Source organism: Rhipicephalus microplus, chromosome X (genome assembly GCF_043290135.1).
Source record: "Rhipicephalus microplus isolate Deutch F79 chromosome X, USDA_Rmic, whole genome shotgun sequence".
NCBI classification, from domain to species: domain Eukaryota; kingdom Metazoa; phylum Arthropoda; class Arachnida; order Ixodida; family Ixodidae; genus Rhipicephalus; species Rhipicephalus microplus.
Genome location: NC_134710.1, coordinates 137958744 through 137976417, shown reverse-complemented (window position 1 = coordinate 137976417; position 17674 = coordinate 137958744). Strand labels below are relative to the sequence as shown.

Below are 17674 nucleotides of genomic sequence, written 5' to 3'. Positions count from 1 at the left end.
GCCCATGAATTGGCGAATTTCAGCCTATTTTTGGTATTCTGACAACATTAGCCAAACAAAACTTCCTAAAAATTGGATGGTTACGTCTACGGCACCCTCAGAGAATAATGTATTCCATTTTTACCAATTTTAATCTACCTATCACTTGGCAAACATCCCCGTCTTGACGCTTGGTCCAGGGCGTAAAATATAGGAAATGTATACGCCAACTTGACGGCCCACAAGGTTAGAATCAACAACGCCGGAAGATTAGCAGCAAAGGTAATTCAGGTAGCTGTTCCCGTGGTGTCCTCCCATTACGAGCCTGTAAGCATATAATCGAACTAACCTTAGCTAACGACCATCACGCAGTAATTTCGTCATTGCAGCACAACAGATCGCCGTTATCTGGAACGAGTTTTACATGCCGAAATATAAATTCACCTACGTTTTATTTGATCTACCACGCAAGGTCCCGAGTATATACGGCGGTACGTGTTCGGTGTGCTGAACAAGTGACCGAATTAAGTGATTCGAAGCGACCCCACGAGTATATATGTCGCGCCAGCTGACACACAAACCGTGTGCAGGTGAGCGTCCTCGGTGCGCCCAGGGCCGCGCGCCTGCAAGGCCGTCGGCTGACCCGCATGGCCAAGCAGCGCAGCCGAAGCTCTGACCCAGAGCCCGGGAAAAACCGACCCGGCCGGGCGCCGCGCTCAAGCGTGGCTGTGCTAGGCGGCTCTGGTTCGCGGCGGCCTTGGGCCTCGGCGTCGAGCTCGGATAGTGCAAGGACGGTCACTGATGCACTGTGACATCGCCCAAGCGTGCATGCCGGCTGGTATACTTCATATATTGACAAGCGATCATCATCATCATCGTTTCAATTTCGTTTAGATCTGCTGCAGGACGAAATTCTCGCCCAATGATTTCAAGTTCACTGCATCTTGTCTACGCTGATTAGAGTTTATATCCGCGAACCTCTTCGTGTCGTCCCTCAATATAACTCGCTGCCTTCACCGGCTGCGTTCCCCATCCCTTGTTGGCCATTTTTAGCATACTCCAACTGTCCATCAGTTATCTGCCCTACGCATTATGTGGCCCACTCAGATACATTTCTTCCTCTTGACATCAACTGTGTCTTCGTCTCGAGCTCCGGTAATTATAAATCCGCTACCCCTATATACCTGTCCCCTTATCCACTCTACTAGCTGTCTTCCAGTCTCTTAACGTTACACCTCAACTTCTGCTGTAATTGATATGTTTGTATACCCCGCAAAGTCTGAGAATTCAATACGGTCTCTTTCCACGCACCCAGTATCATTATATAAATGCCGGCTGGTACACGGTCGAAGGCATACAGTGATAAGGAATACAAAAAAGAGTGCAACGTGGTGTTCAGGGATGTAAAACAAGCAGAAACCAAACGGTATAAAACACACACACACAGAGAGAGAGAGAGAGAGAGAGAGAGAGAGACGAGCGCGCACGCGTGTGTGATTATGTGTATGTGTATGTGCGCGCGCAAACATTGCATAGAGGTCGTCTGATTCGTCTCAACTACGCTTGCTTAATACGCTGCAGGTCCCTTCCATAACATAAGCTCGTGTCGATGAAATAGAGCCGGGAGAGCTCAAATGCAAGGAGCTCCTGCAGTAAAATAAGAAACGCATTCAACACTCTTGAGAAGTTACGTGCAAGCGTATCTCATCAGATCGCCGAATAAGGATAGTACCACCCACGTGAGACAATATATCGAGGAAGCACAGCATCGGCTGACTCTGTAATGAGAATCCTGGCAAATGAGTTCAGCGGCGATTGCTGTACCAGACCGATATACGCATTGCGGAAAAGTGACACGACGCCCTAGAAGTGGGCCGTGTATACGCGTCAGGATAAATAGAAGCGTAATGAAAGCATCCACAACGAGAGCCCGAGTGTTGGCCCGAGGCGCGCGCGACTGTCCCAAGAAGCACGAGGAAATAACAGCAGCCGCGTGGACGCCTGCGGCGCCAAGCGACCCGTGCATTCATTGAAGCCGAATGAGACAGCTAGATGTGATCGAGGTATACGACGGAGTATGGGCGCACGCGGGCGTGACACTGCGACCGGCGGTCAAATGCTTGCTTGGCCGCTGCATGCGCCGTCGGCGAAGCGCAAACTTGGCCCCGATATTATAGAAGGCCGCGAGGAGCGCGGGCGCACCACCACGGGGTCGGCCGGCCCCGTTTAGAGAACAAATTGGACGCCGCCAATAATTGCGGCGAAATGGACGTCGAATGGGAGAGTCGCGTGCCGCGGCTCGACCAGGTTGTGCATCTATCGACGCGACAAGCTCACACAGGGAGCCCGTCTCCCGCGCCACCGCCGAGGCAGGACGCCATTCGCTGACGCGGGATTAAAACGACGCCACGCATGGCTTCCCCCCCTGCAGGCGTCGCCACTGCGGGTCAAAAACCTTGCATCTTTTCGCGCACTCGACGCCCCTTGGGCACGGACTGCCAGGGAGTCCCGCGTGAAACTGCCTCGTGTGGGATAGCACGGGCGACGCATGCCCTCCAGGACAGCGACGCTGATACAGGGGTTCAATTTTACTTACCGTCTTATTATAGACTAATATTAGCACTTGGTTTTACCACGCTGCTGTGTTCGGACAGCTCTTGCTATTCGCTAATTCAAGGTGCCCACCAAGAATGGTCCAATCCGGAACAATCTCGGCCACAGCTGACGGTGACCGTGCGCGAATGATGAGAGGGGGTGGGGGGGGGGGGAGGCGTTGATGCATTTCATCTTCCGCATGGGAATGCGGTCGCGGCTAGAGCAGCTGTTTCGTTATCAAAGCCCATCCCGTAATGACGCGTTGCACAACCGACGAAAGTTGTTCTACTTCACAAGTGTTTAGCAGCTTGTTCACCTTCATGACAAAAAAAAAAACCGCCTCAACCACGACAGCAGTGAAAAAAACACCGTAGGGACCCCTTTCGGCATCTATAACAAAATAATATAGGCTATGTTCGCAGGCTTGGACAAACATTCGCAGAAGACATCATGCATGGTTCACCTTCGCAATGCTAACTAAAGGGACACCACGTTTCACCGTAGAAGCATTGACACCACGTGGTTGCGATTAGAGTGAATGTGATGCAGATAACGCGTTCAAAGGTGTGATTTACCTGTTTTCCCTTGCAAAAGCAAGTCCTATCAAACAGAAGATTATATCTGAATTCCTTCGAAAAATAACATGTGCCGCCTACAGAAAATGCTGAAACATCGGATACCTGAAAACGAAGGAGTTCGAACATTCTTTCTGTTCCTGATTGAAACTCGATAACTCGAAGACACGTATACCATCGCCTCATGTTCAGCTTGCCAAGCGCATGGCACCGGCACACCGTGCAACTTACTGCAGACCTGTCTGGAGAGTAGATTCACAGTAATATGAGCCGCTGTTAGACCTATGGTGCCGCTTTGCGACATGTCAAAGCTGGTAGCCGCTTTACGTGTTTCGTGACACAGTATCAAGTGTATACGAGAACCCCCGGCAATCCTGAACGCACAATCCCTATGGCTCAGGTCAGCCACGTGAGTGAGTGAATTAATAAACTTTACTATGCGATTCGGCATGTTTATAGACCAGGCTAAGTCCGCACAAGCAGAGGCCAGGAGAACGTCTCCCCATAGTCTCCCTGGTCGGCGAAATCGCAACGCGGTCAGCCTCTCGCTTACGCGGTCGTTGACGAGAACAGAAGAAATTCGAGCGAAAAAAAAATCGTTTTATTTAACATACTTTACTGATTATGAGGTCATCACACTGCGTCTTCTACATCAAAGGCCTCAATAGTTGCTGTATTTCCATTTATAGCTGTTTTTTTTTTCTCAACGCATTCTACAATACGCCAAACACTGCCTACCTACAACAACGTCTGAGAATGCAACAAAAACCCACAAACGACGCCCAGTGATGTCCGAGTCACAAGGACTGGCTATGGCTGGTGAAGAAAGATAAACACAAGCCAGCGGCTACTATAGAATATGCATTACTTTGAACGAGTTGGCGCATACATGGCGAAATATTTGTGGCGGAAGTTGATCATAAAGAAAAAAAAAAGAGAAGACAGGTTAGGATTCCCGATCATATCGTGTTTACATTTCTCCACGATTCCCAGATTGCACCCAGGTATAGCTGGGCTAAGGCGGCCGTTCACTTCCAAGCATCAACACCTTCCACGGTTCTCACTCAAACCCGCATAAAACACGACACGCACAGCGCATGCCGCATGCATGCCGCATCTAAAGCAGGCAGATCGCAAGCGTGCAAGCTGTGAGAAACAAGCAGCGGAAACCGAGCGCGCCGGAGACGCCTCCGGCAAGTCTCACACGAGAGGATCTCGGGGAAAATACGGGGCCGTCACACCCACCACAGGGATCAGCAACGTTTGGGGAGCAGGGCGCGACGGCGCGGCTGTCAATCACGGCGGGGTCGCAATGCTGCAGTGCACAGGGGGGCCATCGACTTCGACGCGCTGCTGCATGCAGCGCGCGGCCCAATTAAAAGAATGAACGTCCCGGCGCCAGTCACGTGCGACCCAGCCCGACCACGTGCACAAAAGAGCTTCAGGGGACGTCGGCTAGGGCGCTTGTCGGAAGAACAAAAAGGGCCGCGGCACGCTGACGCGCTTCGGCGGCCCCGTCTTCCGCCACCGAATGTCAGCGAACGACAACCTGGTCAGCATACTCGCTCCGACTTTTTTGGGTCCCCGCTTTGCTACAGACCGAACCTTCACGCACAGTGCGAACAAAGGACGACACAGGGACATTTTCATAACCGCAGTCGCACGCCTCTATAACCATGCATAGCGAATTCGGACAAATTATGTGGATGCAGCTTCGCTGCAAATCTCAACGACAGTGGGTGTGACATGAAAGTTGACGCAGTATTTTCGAATAATCTTGGCCTCGAGAAAAGCGCAAACGGAACCATTAGACGGCTCACAACAGCTGGACCTCGGGATCCTCTGCAAATGAGGATAAGAAAAATTCTGCATGTCGGTTTCTTATATATGGAGTTGCAAATGTCATTGAATTAAATTGTGGCGCTTTGTGCGCCAAAACTGTGATATCTATCATCATGAGGTGCGGGACTCCTGGTTAATTCTTTACATACACGTAAGACTAATCACAATGTTTTTTCCTTCCCCCTCCTTGAATATACGGAGAGGCGTTGAAAGTTGTGTAGAAGACGAGGAGTGGCAATATCATTCTTAAGGGAATCAGATCAGGATTCGGAATAACCTCGAAGTCTAAAGACACCTTCCAGCACTTGAGCATTTTCGTCAACCCAACCCCGAAGTCGATGACAGGGCGGCTGCTGCTGCTCAGATGTATACCAGGAGGAAGATACTTGCACGAAAAAAAAGCAGTATGCATCAATAAATTGAAGGGGTGATCATCCACATGTCGACCATGATTGCACACCGGAGACGATTGATTCGGATTTTATGCTGCCCTCATGTTCGCGCACACGTGTGCCTGGAGAAAAGAAATCAAAGCCACTTCATCAGGTGAAAAGAAATGAAAGAAAAAAAAAGAGAAAAACTCTGGCGACACAAACGCGAGCCAGCCACCGCTACTGCTCAAACGTTTGGCTTGTCGAGAAAGCTGCAGAAGATTGAATGTAATGTGTATGGCACGGCTTATTTTCGCGAAGTTGCGAAATGCCAAGACAGTACGTGTCATAGCGGCGATTTGGAGAGATCAGGCGAAGGCCTAGACAGAAAGCTGATGCCTACAAGGTAAATTAAGCCAAGAAGAGAGCGAAGGAAACGGTTCCTCAGAAAAAGGTGCAGGAGGCCTTCGTGGAAGAGTCTTCGGTGCGAGTTTTCATACCAAGAAACCAAACCTGCTCAGCGACTGAGCAAGTTTATCGACGTGAACGCGCTCCATAGCACAAACGCAGCACAAGCGCACAGAACATCGCTGGAAGATCAAGTGCACGAGGAGACCCAGACGACACCACTTGAAAATCTTACTACTATTGATGAACATTGTGTACTTGGAACTCATGTGAGCGTTTTGTACCCATCGTCGTCAGGCGCCACTGTGGAGGGGACAGAGCATATTGAAATTGTGTAGAAGACGAGGAGTGGCGATATCATGATCAGGGGGATTAGATCTGAATTCGGAACAAAGAAGATGTCGACGGTGGGCTCCGACATGAGGACGGCGGCTCGTCCTTTCCTCAGCAGAGGGAAAGCCGAAGCGAAAGTGGGCATGATCGATTGATTGATGAGTGCGGTTTAAAGTCCAGATTGACATGTGGAGTTTAACGTCCCAAAACCACCATTTGATTGTGAGAGACGCCGCAGTGGAGGGCTCCGGAAATGTAGACCACCTGGGCTTCTTTAACGTGCACCGAAATCTCAGCACACAGACCTACAGCTTTTTCGCTTCCACCGAAAATGCAGCCGCCGGAGCCGGGATTCAATCCCACGACCTGCAGGTCAGCAGCCGAGTAGCTTAGTTACTAGACCAGCACGGCGGGGCGCGAAACTGGGCATGTTTAATTTGTTTTCCCAGCAAACACTTAGCGGCGCCCGTCCATCACAGTCATCCTCACCTTCTGCTGATTTAAAATAGCGGTGGCTTCAGAAATAACGGTGGTTTCTCCTCACAAGCAGTCGAATCACACCACCTGATCCAGGGTTCTTAAACTCACCTAAGCTAGCGGGTCGCAGTGACAAAATTTCGCCCCACAAGAGCTGGGACAGTGAGAGAGGGGAGAAGGAAGATGCAATTCCAGCAAAATGTCAGCTAACGTTGTAATCTCAAATAAGTCCCTTCTCATATCTCAGATGTGGGCTATTTTGTGACGGAGATTTAAGGTGGGGCTCTATTTGAGCAGCGTCTTGTGTTTGCTGGGAAAACAAATTAAACATGCCCAGTTTCGCGCCCCGCCGTGCTGGTCTAGTGGCTAAGCTACTCGGCTGCTGACCTGCAGGTCGCGGGATTGAATCCCGGCTCCGGCGGCTGCATTTTCGGTGGAAGCGAAAAAGCTGTAGGTCTGTGTTTGAGGCTGCCTCCAGTTGGCACCGGCGACTTCCAGGAATTCCAGCTCTCTCACAATCATAATTCAGTTTATTCTTAACCCAGGCAGCTGACAAACTTAACCCGCGGCTCTCTTGTTTATGCATAGGCCTTTTTCACGAGCCATGGGAGCAGCTTCTACAGTGACGGTGGTTGTCCGTGTGCGAGAGCAAATCGCCTTAGCTTGGGGGGAACACGGAGGCACATCCACATCACTTAAACATTGGAGATGCTTTTTCGGGCGATCAGTCACACATCTGGCGGTTTGAATCACGTTCCAACCACCACAGTTCAAAGGGGACCATATATACACGACGGCCCGCCAACAATCCACGAATCCGTCATACTGCTTCACGTCACGATCGGCTTGTTGTTTCATTGAGTGCATGCTCTCCTGACAAAATGGCAGGTGCGCAATAGGAACTGACGGCGTCCAGTCGTGATTCATTGTGCAACGACACAGACGCGATTACAATCCACCACACCTATTCCCCAATGGGGTTCAAGCAACGGACACTCAAGTAAGTTCCAAATCGAGGACAATGCAGAATCTCACACGGGCTTCGTTCGCTGCTACCCCCTACCACCGTGCTACTGTCGGCCGCGGCCATTTTTTTTCTGTTTTGCCTTCGGAACATTCCTCCATGCCTCAGAAGGTCAAGATCTCGCGAGAGCAACGTAAGCGCAACATCTATAGCGTACGCATCCTCTGCGTGCGCTAACGCACGCAACGCTCATGGGTTCAGCACATGCGCAATACGTATTGCTTCCTCTCGAGCGTTGCGTGCGAAAGGCAGCTCCGCTCGCTAAACTGAAATTGTCTAACCACCTCGTGTGCCTCACGAATAAAAAAATGCTTGAGACCAGTGCAGTCTCTGTAGCTTAACCAAACAGAGCGTTATTAATCAACATATACAGGCGAGAAAATTATTCCAGTACCATTTAGCAATGATCCTTCATTGTTTTACTCTTTGTAAAGCCACGGGCCGCGTGTTTAAATCCCATGGCATAATCAGTCCATCTATTTCTGGCGTCGCTCTATTTGTAAGGTCAATTTTCATGCTGAGGCTGTGAGCTGACGCAGTTTTTCAACACTTATCAGTTATTCACACGCAACCAAGAGCAGGATATCAAGCTCTGCTGTGGCAGCCCCATATTCTCTATCGCTCTCTCCTGCCCGGGTCAAGTGTGTGTGTATACGCACAAGCGTACTGGGAGACCTATTGCTTCGCCGTAGCAGAAATCGAGTATAATTAACGTTCATACAAGACACTAAAACCCTGCATCCCTGTGAGCGCGCTCAAGCATCACGTCAAAAACAGCAAATGCAATGTACTGCCCAGGTGTACACGGCATTTGTTCATATATTAACTGAAAATACTTTCAGGGCTCGCATACATCCATAAATGAGTGAGAAAAGGAGGTAAGCCGCGCAGCTAACGAAAAAATAAAAAAGGAGGGGAGGTGACAAGGCAGTTATCACAGTAAATTACTTTGTCATGCGAACACGTTCCCGGTCACCGGCTTCTACGCCACGAGTCCCACTTTGTTGCCGTTCAAGATTACTGATATGTATATACGATGCAGGAACACCAAAATCTGGACTCCTCCTCGCTCATTGACCTCGCACAAAAAATGACTTGCTTAGGACTAAACGCCGACTAAAACCAGCATTGTACACTAGTACGGCTCGGTGGTTCTGTACACATCGAGCGAGCAAAGGAACTGACCAAATTTTTTCGGGTGCAGCGCCATGAAACACATGAACAGAGAGAGACAACAGACACGAGGGGCGCTGCTATGTCGTTTCTATACTACGTGTTTCTCAGTCCGGGTTTCATAGCGCTGCACCCCAAAAAGTTTAACCGTGAACAAACCACCAAAGGAACTGCTTCCGCTAGATGGAAGCTTGGCTGATTTATTTCTCATAAATAAGCACACGGACGTAAAGCCTTTCGATTATTTAAAAGAACCCCGATATATCATCGAGCGACGACATTAACGACAGTAAACGCATGCAGGCGCAGAACGTTCACCCCGAGCGAAACTATATACGGTCCTCAAGAGAACGAAACATCACGTGCCGGCCACCGTTGACTCGTTGGCAAGTCTCTCGGCTGACAGAAGATAGCAATAATGCATGCACTGCGTTTACTTTTTGGCTTGCGTATCGCTGTCATGCGCACCAGAAAATATTGTGCAGGGCTGAGATAAAGCCTATCAAATGTATTGGGGGAAGATGGGGGGGGGGGGGGGGGCAACGAGTAACACAGGAGTACGCATCAGCGACCCTTTTATGTGCCCTACGCATGTTGTAATCTTCTGTGGCCTATTGTGAAACTCGCTGTCGATGCGTTAAGATGACGAGCCCCTACCAGTCAAACTGTCCTGTATATATAGTAGCGCTTTCTTCTTTCAGCTTCCGGTGTCACGAGCACGACAGCTACATAAAAAAGAAGCGAGACGTTGGTGTTATCTCCGGTCGGTGGGGAAACTCGCCACGCGAGTCATATATATATATTCCTGACGCTGTAACCGAGTTCACCGTGGCATATGGGCTGTGTCGTGCTTCTAGGAACACTGTCACGGACGACAGTCGATCGCGCTAAGGGTTAACTTTCTTGCGGATCTCGTAATTTGACGCCGTCATAAAGCATCGACATAACGATCGGTTGATGCTCACGCGGGAATGGTAAAAGATGCACATGCAGTGAAGATGAAAACACAAAAACAAAGAAAGAGAAATGCAAGAAAATAATTTTTTTTTTCATATCGCACATTCTTTCCCGTTTGAAAATTTTAAAACCAAAACCCGGAAGCCGGCGGGATTTCAACGTATGTGAAGTATCAACAAATTTCACGTTTTGAAAAGCTCGCTGAGCAATCATCGTCCAACACACGAATGCACGGATACTGCAGATCATGAGCTCTCGTCACGTATACACTGTATATGCGCACTTGTACTGTACACTGCCAACGATACTGCTGCATTTTAACGCGATATCGTTAAACAGCTCGTTTTGTAGAAATTCCAGCGTCGCCGTGGTTGGTTGTTGTGAGCGAAAAGTAATCATCTTATGCGTGACCGAAAAATCGAGAACGATGCAAATAAAATTAAAAATGATTAAAAAACCCTGCAGAGAGTGGGGACCGAACCAGCGTTGTTGGGGTCAGGTGATCGAACCCGGGTCGTTTGCGTGGCAAGCGAATGTTCTACCACACGGCCACGCTTGTGAAAACAAAGAAAAGAACTTCCTCTGCTTGGAAATGCAGTGGAAGTAGTTTTCATGCTTTACAAACACACGCGTCCTGTATATATGCTTCACAATGCAACATGAAATATTGATTGATATGTGGGGTTTAACGTCCCAAAACCACCATATGATTATGAGAGACGCTGTATATAGGGAGGGCTCCGAAAATTTCGACCACCTCGGGTTCTTTAACGTGCGCCCAAATCTGAGCACACGGGCCTACAACATTTCCGCCTCCATCGAAAATGCAGCCGCCGCAGCAGGGATTGGATCCCGCGACCTGCGGGTCAGAACATGAAATATTGCAGTAATAATGTGTGGTCAAGCGTCCATTGCCAACGGGCGTCAGGAAGGAAGGAAGGAAAATAGGAGGAAGAGAATGACAGGGAGGTTAACCACCCTATAGGCAGCCGGTTTGCTACCGTGCGCATCGTAGGGGGATGTGGGAGATGAAAGATAGAGAGGAAAGAGGGAAGAGATATAAACACAGCACACTATAGGCAGCACACACAAAACGGGCGTCAGAATATGCGATTATCATAGTGGCTCAGTGGTAAATTGCAGGTAGCCCACTACAAAAAGCACACACGCTGCTGCGTCTATTCCCTGAAGGCCACGTGGGTGCCTAGCAAATTCGAAAAGGCTTCATGCACTAACTCACTATCGAACAATCGCTATCGCCTTCAACTCCTAAAGGCGAAGCTTTAAGGTACCCTAATTTTTAATCTTTAGCGGTTAGGGTGATCGGCTGCTGGCCCGAAGGTCGCGGTTTCGATCCCGGCGGTCGCCTTTCGGTGGAGACGAAATGGTATACAGGCCCGTGTATCTCAAGAAACACCAGGTAGTCGAAGTTTCGGTATGCCTCCACTACAGCGTCCCTCGTAATCATGCGGTGCTTTTGGGACATTATAAACCCCAGTTATTATTTTTATCGGTTCGTAAGCATGGTTCCAATCCGACAAAGCCGTTAAAGTTCGCATGAGGTGACCGATTTAGCGCACTTCACACAGTCCGTCTGTAACAATCGCGCCAATTGTAAGACTGGGACCACTGCGAACTCATTATTCAATTCAACGGAGAAGGAATAGACGATACAAACGTGATCGTTGTATCGTCTGTGCCCTTAAGAAACTGTGCTCAAGAAAAATTCCAAAGAAAAGTATTCGGAAAAGTCATAAGCAGCAAATTCATATGTAACGCCCATGAAGTGAGCCCACCTCGCAAAGTTGCTCCTTCCGAACGTGAGGTTGAAATGAGGAGGAGCATTGAAAGAGAACAACATTAACAGGTACTACTGTCAAGCGTCGGCGAAAGTTTCGGAACGCGAAAATGCGTTTCATACGTGTCAGCTATTTTGAATTTCGGAACTTAACGGAAAGAGAGAGCGTTTCCTTTTCTGTATTTTTAAGAGCCCCGGTCTGGAACTTGTGCTTTAAAGGTTAATTTCAAAAACAGCGAGAAATTACAGACAGCATAAAAAGTACATTTAAACCATCTAGCTGTTACACACTTGTTCGCTTCAATCATTGATAAGGTAATCAAAGACGCAACCTAAATACAGGGCAGACAACTTATCTCTAGAGCACGTACGAGCGATTTCACTCTTACGCAGCGAGGCTGCAAAACGAGCGTCGGGGAAGGAATACGAGATAACACATGTGACGGTGGTCAGATCGTATGCATAACAAACGAGCCTTCGCGCTGGTGACCACATTGCTCAGGTAAAATATACCGCTATTGACAGCGACCATTCATTCTTGTCGCTTGACGACACGGTCACCTTGACAGAGCCGCGCCACCGAGGAATTCCGATGGGGAGAGGACAAAGCGGAACAGCGACTTATAAGCACGTGTCGAAGCAGGCTCGAACAAGTGAAGCAGTTCTCAATCAGGGCTACACTTGAATTCAGTTGCAAGGCGCGGTAAGATAAAAGGACAGGCCGATGCCCGATTATTTGAGCGAATGATAATTATAAAGCAGCATCTGCAATAAAAGAAACGAGGTATAGAGTCAGGCATACAACATGGGGCATCCAAACACTCAAACCAAGATGCATTATTTCGAATTCGAGATTCGGCTACCACGAAATCGGTATATATCAGCAAAAAAAAAAAAAAAACTCTATTCACCAAGCCAATGTCTCACGGAGAACAAACCACGTGACCACCTAATTGGCGTTTTCCCTTGTGAAATACAACACGTGCATGGAGGTGCCAGAGACCATCGGGCGAGCAGAAGAGCCCAGAGCGCGTGCTCACCGACGCCGACGCAGTAGGCGGTGGTCTCGAGCTGGAGCCAGGGCAGCGGCCGGCCACCGGCCAGGCTTCCGAGCGGGGCCATGGGCACCGGCGGGAACGCAGCCACGAGGCCCGTCGTCATCGGACTCACCGGGCACCGTCCATCGATTCACCACAAAGCACGGGCAGCCACTGGGCACCTGACGACGAACACGCGTCGACACGGCCGCCGACACGACCAGCGCTACAGCGCCACCTGAGCAGCAGCGGCGGCGATCGAAGCTCGTCCAGAAGGCACGACTGGGAACCCCGCTAAGGGCACGCCCAGTGCACACGTGACTTTGCACGAGGTCTTGCAGTGCAAAGCACTAATGTCCAAAGGGCCGGGAGAAGGAGGAGCAGTAACAGCTCTCGTAACAGCCGCCCGAAAGTAAGAAGAATGAGAGAGAAGTTAGGGAGGTTACAGGTCGCGGGTTCGAATACCAGCTGCGGCGGCTGCATTTCCGATAGAGGCGGAAATGTTGTAGGCCCGTATGCTCACATTTGGGTGCACGTTAAAGAACCCCAGGTGGTCGAAATTTCCGGAGCCCTGCACTACGGCGTCTCTCATAATCATATGGTGGTTTTGGAACGTTAAACCCCACATATCAATCAAGTTAGGGAGGTAAACCAGGCTGGCTACCCTACGCCAAGGGGAAGGATGACAAAAGCCCTTGCCGAGCAGCGACAGAAAAAGACCGCAATGACTGAAACACGCACAACCGAACTCTTTCCTAACTACACACGGGAAGGCCCGACCGTTATTATTGCTATGTTCGAAGATAAGCAAAAGCTTAACTCACCTCCGAGCAAGGATTTAAATGTTTGCAGAGCTCAAATATTGCTGGCGAACAAAGATAAAAAAAAATTATTTTCCTGCAGTACATAAAATGATAACCCATCATTTCTAATAAATGACGTCTCAACAAATAGAGATATACCTATATACTTGTCCAAGTAAGAAATGCGGCTCGTTTCCATAGTGACTACAAACACGTAACCACGCTGGAAGTCATAAGAGAAGATAAAAGCGTGTCAAAAAGTATGAATAAACAACCGAGGCCACCAGCAATGCCTCACTGCGCGCAAACCACTTCAACCAGTCCAGTGGATGGGAAGCATAACAAGCGCTGTACAGTTCGGAAGCAAGTGGCACAGAAACAAAGAAAAAAAAAATCTCGCACAGCTCTCCGACGCAGAATCCCATCGATAGATTGCAAATGCCAAAGAGGCGCACGTAGCCTGCATGCCTGGGCAGTGAAAAAAATGCACCGCACCATACACACTCGCTAGTTGTTTCGATGGCACTAGCAAGGTGTCAGAGCGTACACACGTTCCAACCGAACCATTTGCCTTGCACGCGCTGCATCCCCTTTTCATCGTATTTTGGCGCTCTCTGCGCTCAATTCAGTAAGATAAACACGCCCGAAAAGTTTATTTCATACTTGCAAGTTCCTAAGTGTGCTATTATAACGGCTTTCCTCGTTTTACCTATACAGTTTCCTCAAAAAAACTTGTGCAGCGCAAAGTCGGTAACCCCTGAATGATATGATTCCGAATGCGCACCAGCCTAACATTGTGTGCAGCTGATTTCAGGCCGGACTGGATAAACAGAGAAGGCAAACGCGCGAGAAAGAGGCAGAATGATAGGTAGGCAGATGATATGCAGAAGTTTGCGGCGATAACGTGACCGCCGCAAGCACATGACCGAGTTGACTGGCGAAACATGGGAGGGGCTTTACCCTGCATGCAGCGAATGCACTTATAGTTTATGACGAATCTGCAGACAATGATCTAAAGTCAAGTTAGTTCACACAACTTCGTAGGATTACGCTCAATATCTCAACTATTAGGATTAGGAATCGTAGGATTACGCTCAATATTCATAACTATCAGTGTACGAAATTTTGCAGGTTTAGTTTTGACTAAAACAATATTATGAAAAGTATATTATTGTGTTAGAACACAAGCACAGCAGTTCGGAGCGAGCACTGTCTGCCGCCTGTGCTTCAGAATGAAGAAAAAAAAACTTTTTGCTTGCAAACGGACGCTATTGTCAAGATGTGCAATCAGTATCCGGACGACATCAGCTGTCGTTACGGCGGTCTGTAACAAAGCAGGCAAGAAAGGCTAACAAGCGACATCTGCAAAGGCTTCGCACAACAATGAGGAACGATAACAGAGGGAGGTATACCGACAACAGCGATAACAGGGCGCGTGAGGTATATATACACACCGCACAAGTGGGAGTTGCAGCCTCGCCTGCAGTTTTGCTGCTTGTATCAAAATATGGGCCGCTTCTCAGCTGAACGCCTCTTATCGGCGTGGAAGTAAGTCACCACTTTCAAAGCAAGTTTCTCATCGCATTTATGAATATCCGTGGGTCGTAGCTTTCAACGCACCCCGCTGAACGAGTGACACAGCTTTGATGAAAAGATAGGGTATATACACAGCGGGCTGTCACCATTATCTTTTTCACGGTACTAAGTGTAATAGAGGTCAAAGTGCATAGCACGGAGCCATATACTTAAAACAAGATCAATGGCAGCGCGACAAGAACATCTCATGCTCGTGAGCATAAGCGATTATTGATAAAAGAGCTCCTTTCTACGACGGATGCACATACACGCTGATCGAATATCGACACACAAATCGAAGTGAGCAGATTGCAAAGTCGGAATACGTGCTCTGCTCTCTTGACCCTCACCAGGGTCAATCAAGCATCGACGGCAGCTAGGACGGCCACAGCGAGAAACAACCCGGTTGCGCGCACAAAGGCGCGAGCCGGTCAGTCACGAAGCACCGTAAAGGAAAATCATAACCGACCCCGAAGTGAAGCAAAAGAACCCAGTGAGGGCCATGATGTAATAAAAGCGCCGCGGGATAAAGCATTCTGTGGTGTGTATCTGGGACGTCCCTTTCATTGCCCGCAATGTCCCGACTGTGGCAGAAACTTTCGCGAGAGCTGTCGACAGCTCGAAGCGCATGGTTGCCCTCTTGATTCGGCCCGTGCGAAACACCGTTATCTCGAGCGCAGCACAAAGCTAAGGAGCCGACGAAGTACACAATCGCCGGTGTAAGGCGTTCCCGCTCGCCAAACAACGGGCTGCAGAACACGTGGACAAAGCCGCTCCACCTCATTCAAGGAGCATAACACGCCGGCGGAAAACAGTCCACTACTCGAGTATTCGCACGCACGGGGCAATCGCATGGGGGGCTGATTCTCGCCATAGAACGCTAAACACTTGAACGCAGCAACTTGAGCGACACAAAGAGGCACGCCACATCTTTGTGCAACAGCCACGCGGACTTTCACAGTCCTGGAAAGCGGTGCCGTCGACACGTGCGCACTATGCACGAATTGTGGATCACAAAAGCGCCTCGCCGAAACCGAGTACGATTATATGCAACAGTACGAACATAAGAGTTTGACTTCGGGGGGCACTCGACTCCTGAAGACATTTTCAGGTGTTATAATAATGGTAACCTACTTCCACAAGACTGCAGTGCAGGAACTGCATTGAGATTTGAATGCCCCACATTTCAGTTCCTTGACGATGACAGCGTGGTTGCAACACCGAGAGATCGAGAGAGAGAGGTTAGAAAAGCAGGGAACAAGCCAGCAAACAACAAACGTGAATTCTTTCCGTGCTTACAGATCAGACCCTTTCGTCCCTGTAGTACATGAAGTCGATGCAGCAGATACTGCAAATGCTAATAAATATGTACAGCTGTACGTGCCATCCTGTGCAAGGACAGTGCAAAAAAGTGTAATAAATCAACAGCAAAACTTAGCAGCCGTGCTGAGGATACTAAGACGTCATTCCGAATAAATATGTACAGCACGAGCGAAAGCCTAACATCCCTGACATTATTTTTGCCACTTTCAGAAACACGGGCTGTGGGTGTATCTAAAGCAGTATTGCTAGTGAAGGGGACAATCAGTAACACTCGAATTATCATTGACTTGAGACTAACGGCATGTAAACATCCTGTGACTGAAACTACAGTATCAGCTTCCATAACATCAGTGCTTTCATGTCATCCTTCGTTCCAAATTAGGCTCCCTGACAAGCTCGACAGAAGCAAAAACTTAGTCAAATGCATATTCACCGAGATTTCACGCCAATTTTCCAGTGAAATAAGTGCCGCGCTTTACCGTGAAACTTCGGCACAGTCGGCGCTTCAGTATAATACTGCGGTAACTCGTGAGAAGTGTACAGTCAACCCTGTATGCGGGGCACACTGTCTGGCCACCAAAACTAACAGACATACGACAAAGTTCTACGCTTTCTCATCCCACAAAAGGGTCTGGGCGAGTTGACGAATGGCGGGGCCCAGCACAAAGTTCGGCCGCCGCCGCCTCATCGAGGCCTTCCCGTTATGGCTGACGCAAGGCGACCTTGGCACCAGCGCCAATGCCACGCGTACCTAGGCAACGTCACCGGCCCTTCGGAGAACGTGCACCCACGCAGCCGTACACCTACCCAGCCGCCTGGGAGGAAGAGTTCGCTGAAGTGTTTTTCCACGCATGTATCCCACAGCGGACGCTCCCCGCAATACTTGAGGGACAGTGAGGCCTACGCCTATGGGCCAACTGAATGTGTGGCATCATCGATGAACCTGCCCATTCTTGGAAGGAGCACGCGCGAATGATGCCAGCTTGGTGCGCACCAGCCGACATAGCCAGGCATTGCAGCGTTCAACATCATCCCATCTACTAAAAGTAGTTCTGTAGAACGCAAGGCCCATCGCTATACAGTGCAGTAACCGCATACATCTATCACTATTGTTTCAACGATCGCAGCGGCCAAGTTTCCCATCCATGGGTCGTTTCGACGCACACGATATCTTTTTTTTTAATGACAGCAGTACTCGCGTGCGTGCTCGTCAGTCATGCACGAGAAACGAAAGTGCACGGCCAAGACACGTCGTCGAGCTTTCAAAACACTCGTATACAAAAACTGACTCGTCAGTAGCCGCTCGCGCAAATTGAATTTTTTTTTTCTTGACCCGCAGAGCCGACAAGATCTCTCGTGAGTTGAATATCGTTCCTTTTTTATGATATATTTTACTTGTTCCTC

At 49.2% G+C, this 17674-nt stretch overlaps 1 protein-coding gene across 4 annotated transcripts in view; it reads right to left on the bottom strand.

Moving 5' to 3' along the window:
* Positions 1–17674, bottom strand: part of kat80 (katanin p80) — a 239222-nt gene that overhangs the window by 171605 nt on the left and 49943 nt on the right. The window contains exon 1 of one of the 4 annotated variants that reach the window (XM_075877832.1): positions 12573–12766. The exons of 1 other annotated variant lie outside the window; for it this stretch is intronic. In XM_075877832.1, the coding sequence (XP_075733947.1) occupies positions 12573–12693 (121 nt within the window). In that variant the 5' untranslated portion in view covers positions 12694–12766. Of the gene's footprint in view, positions 1–12572; positions 12767–17674 lie in introns of those variants that run through there. 2 more of the 4 variants (XM_075877834.1, XM_075877833.1) reach the window with 2 other exon arrangements.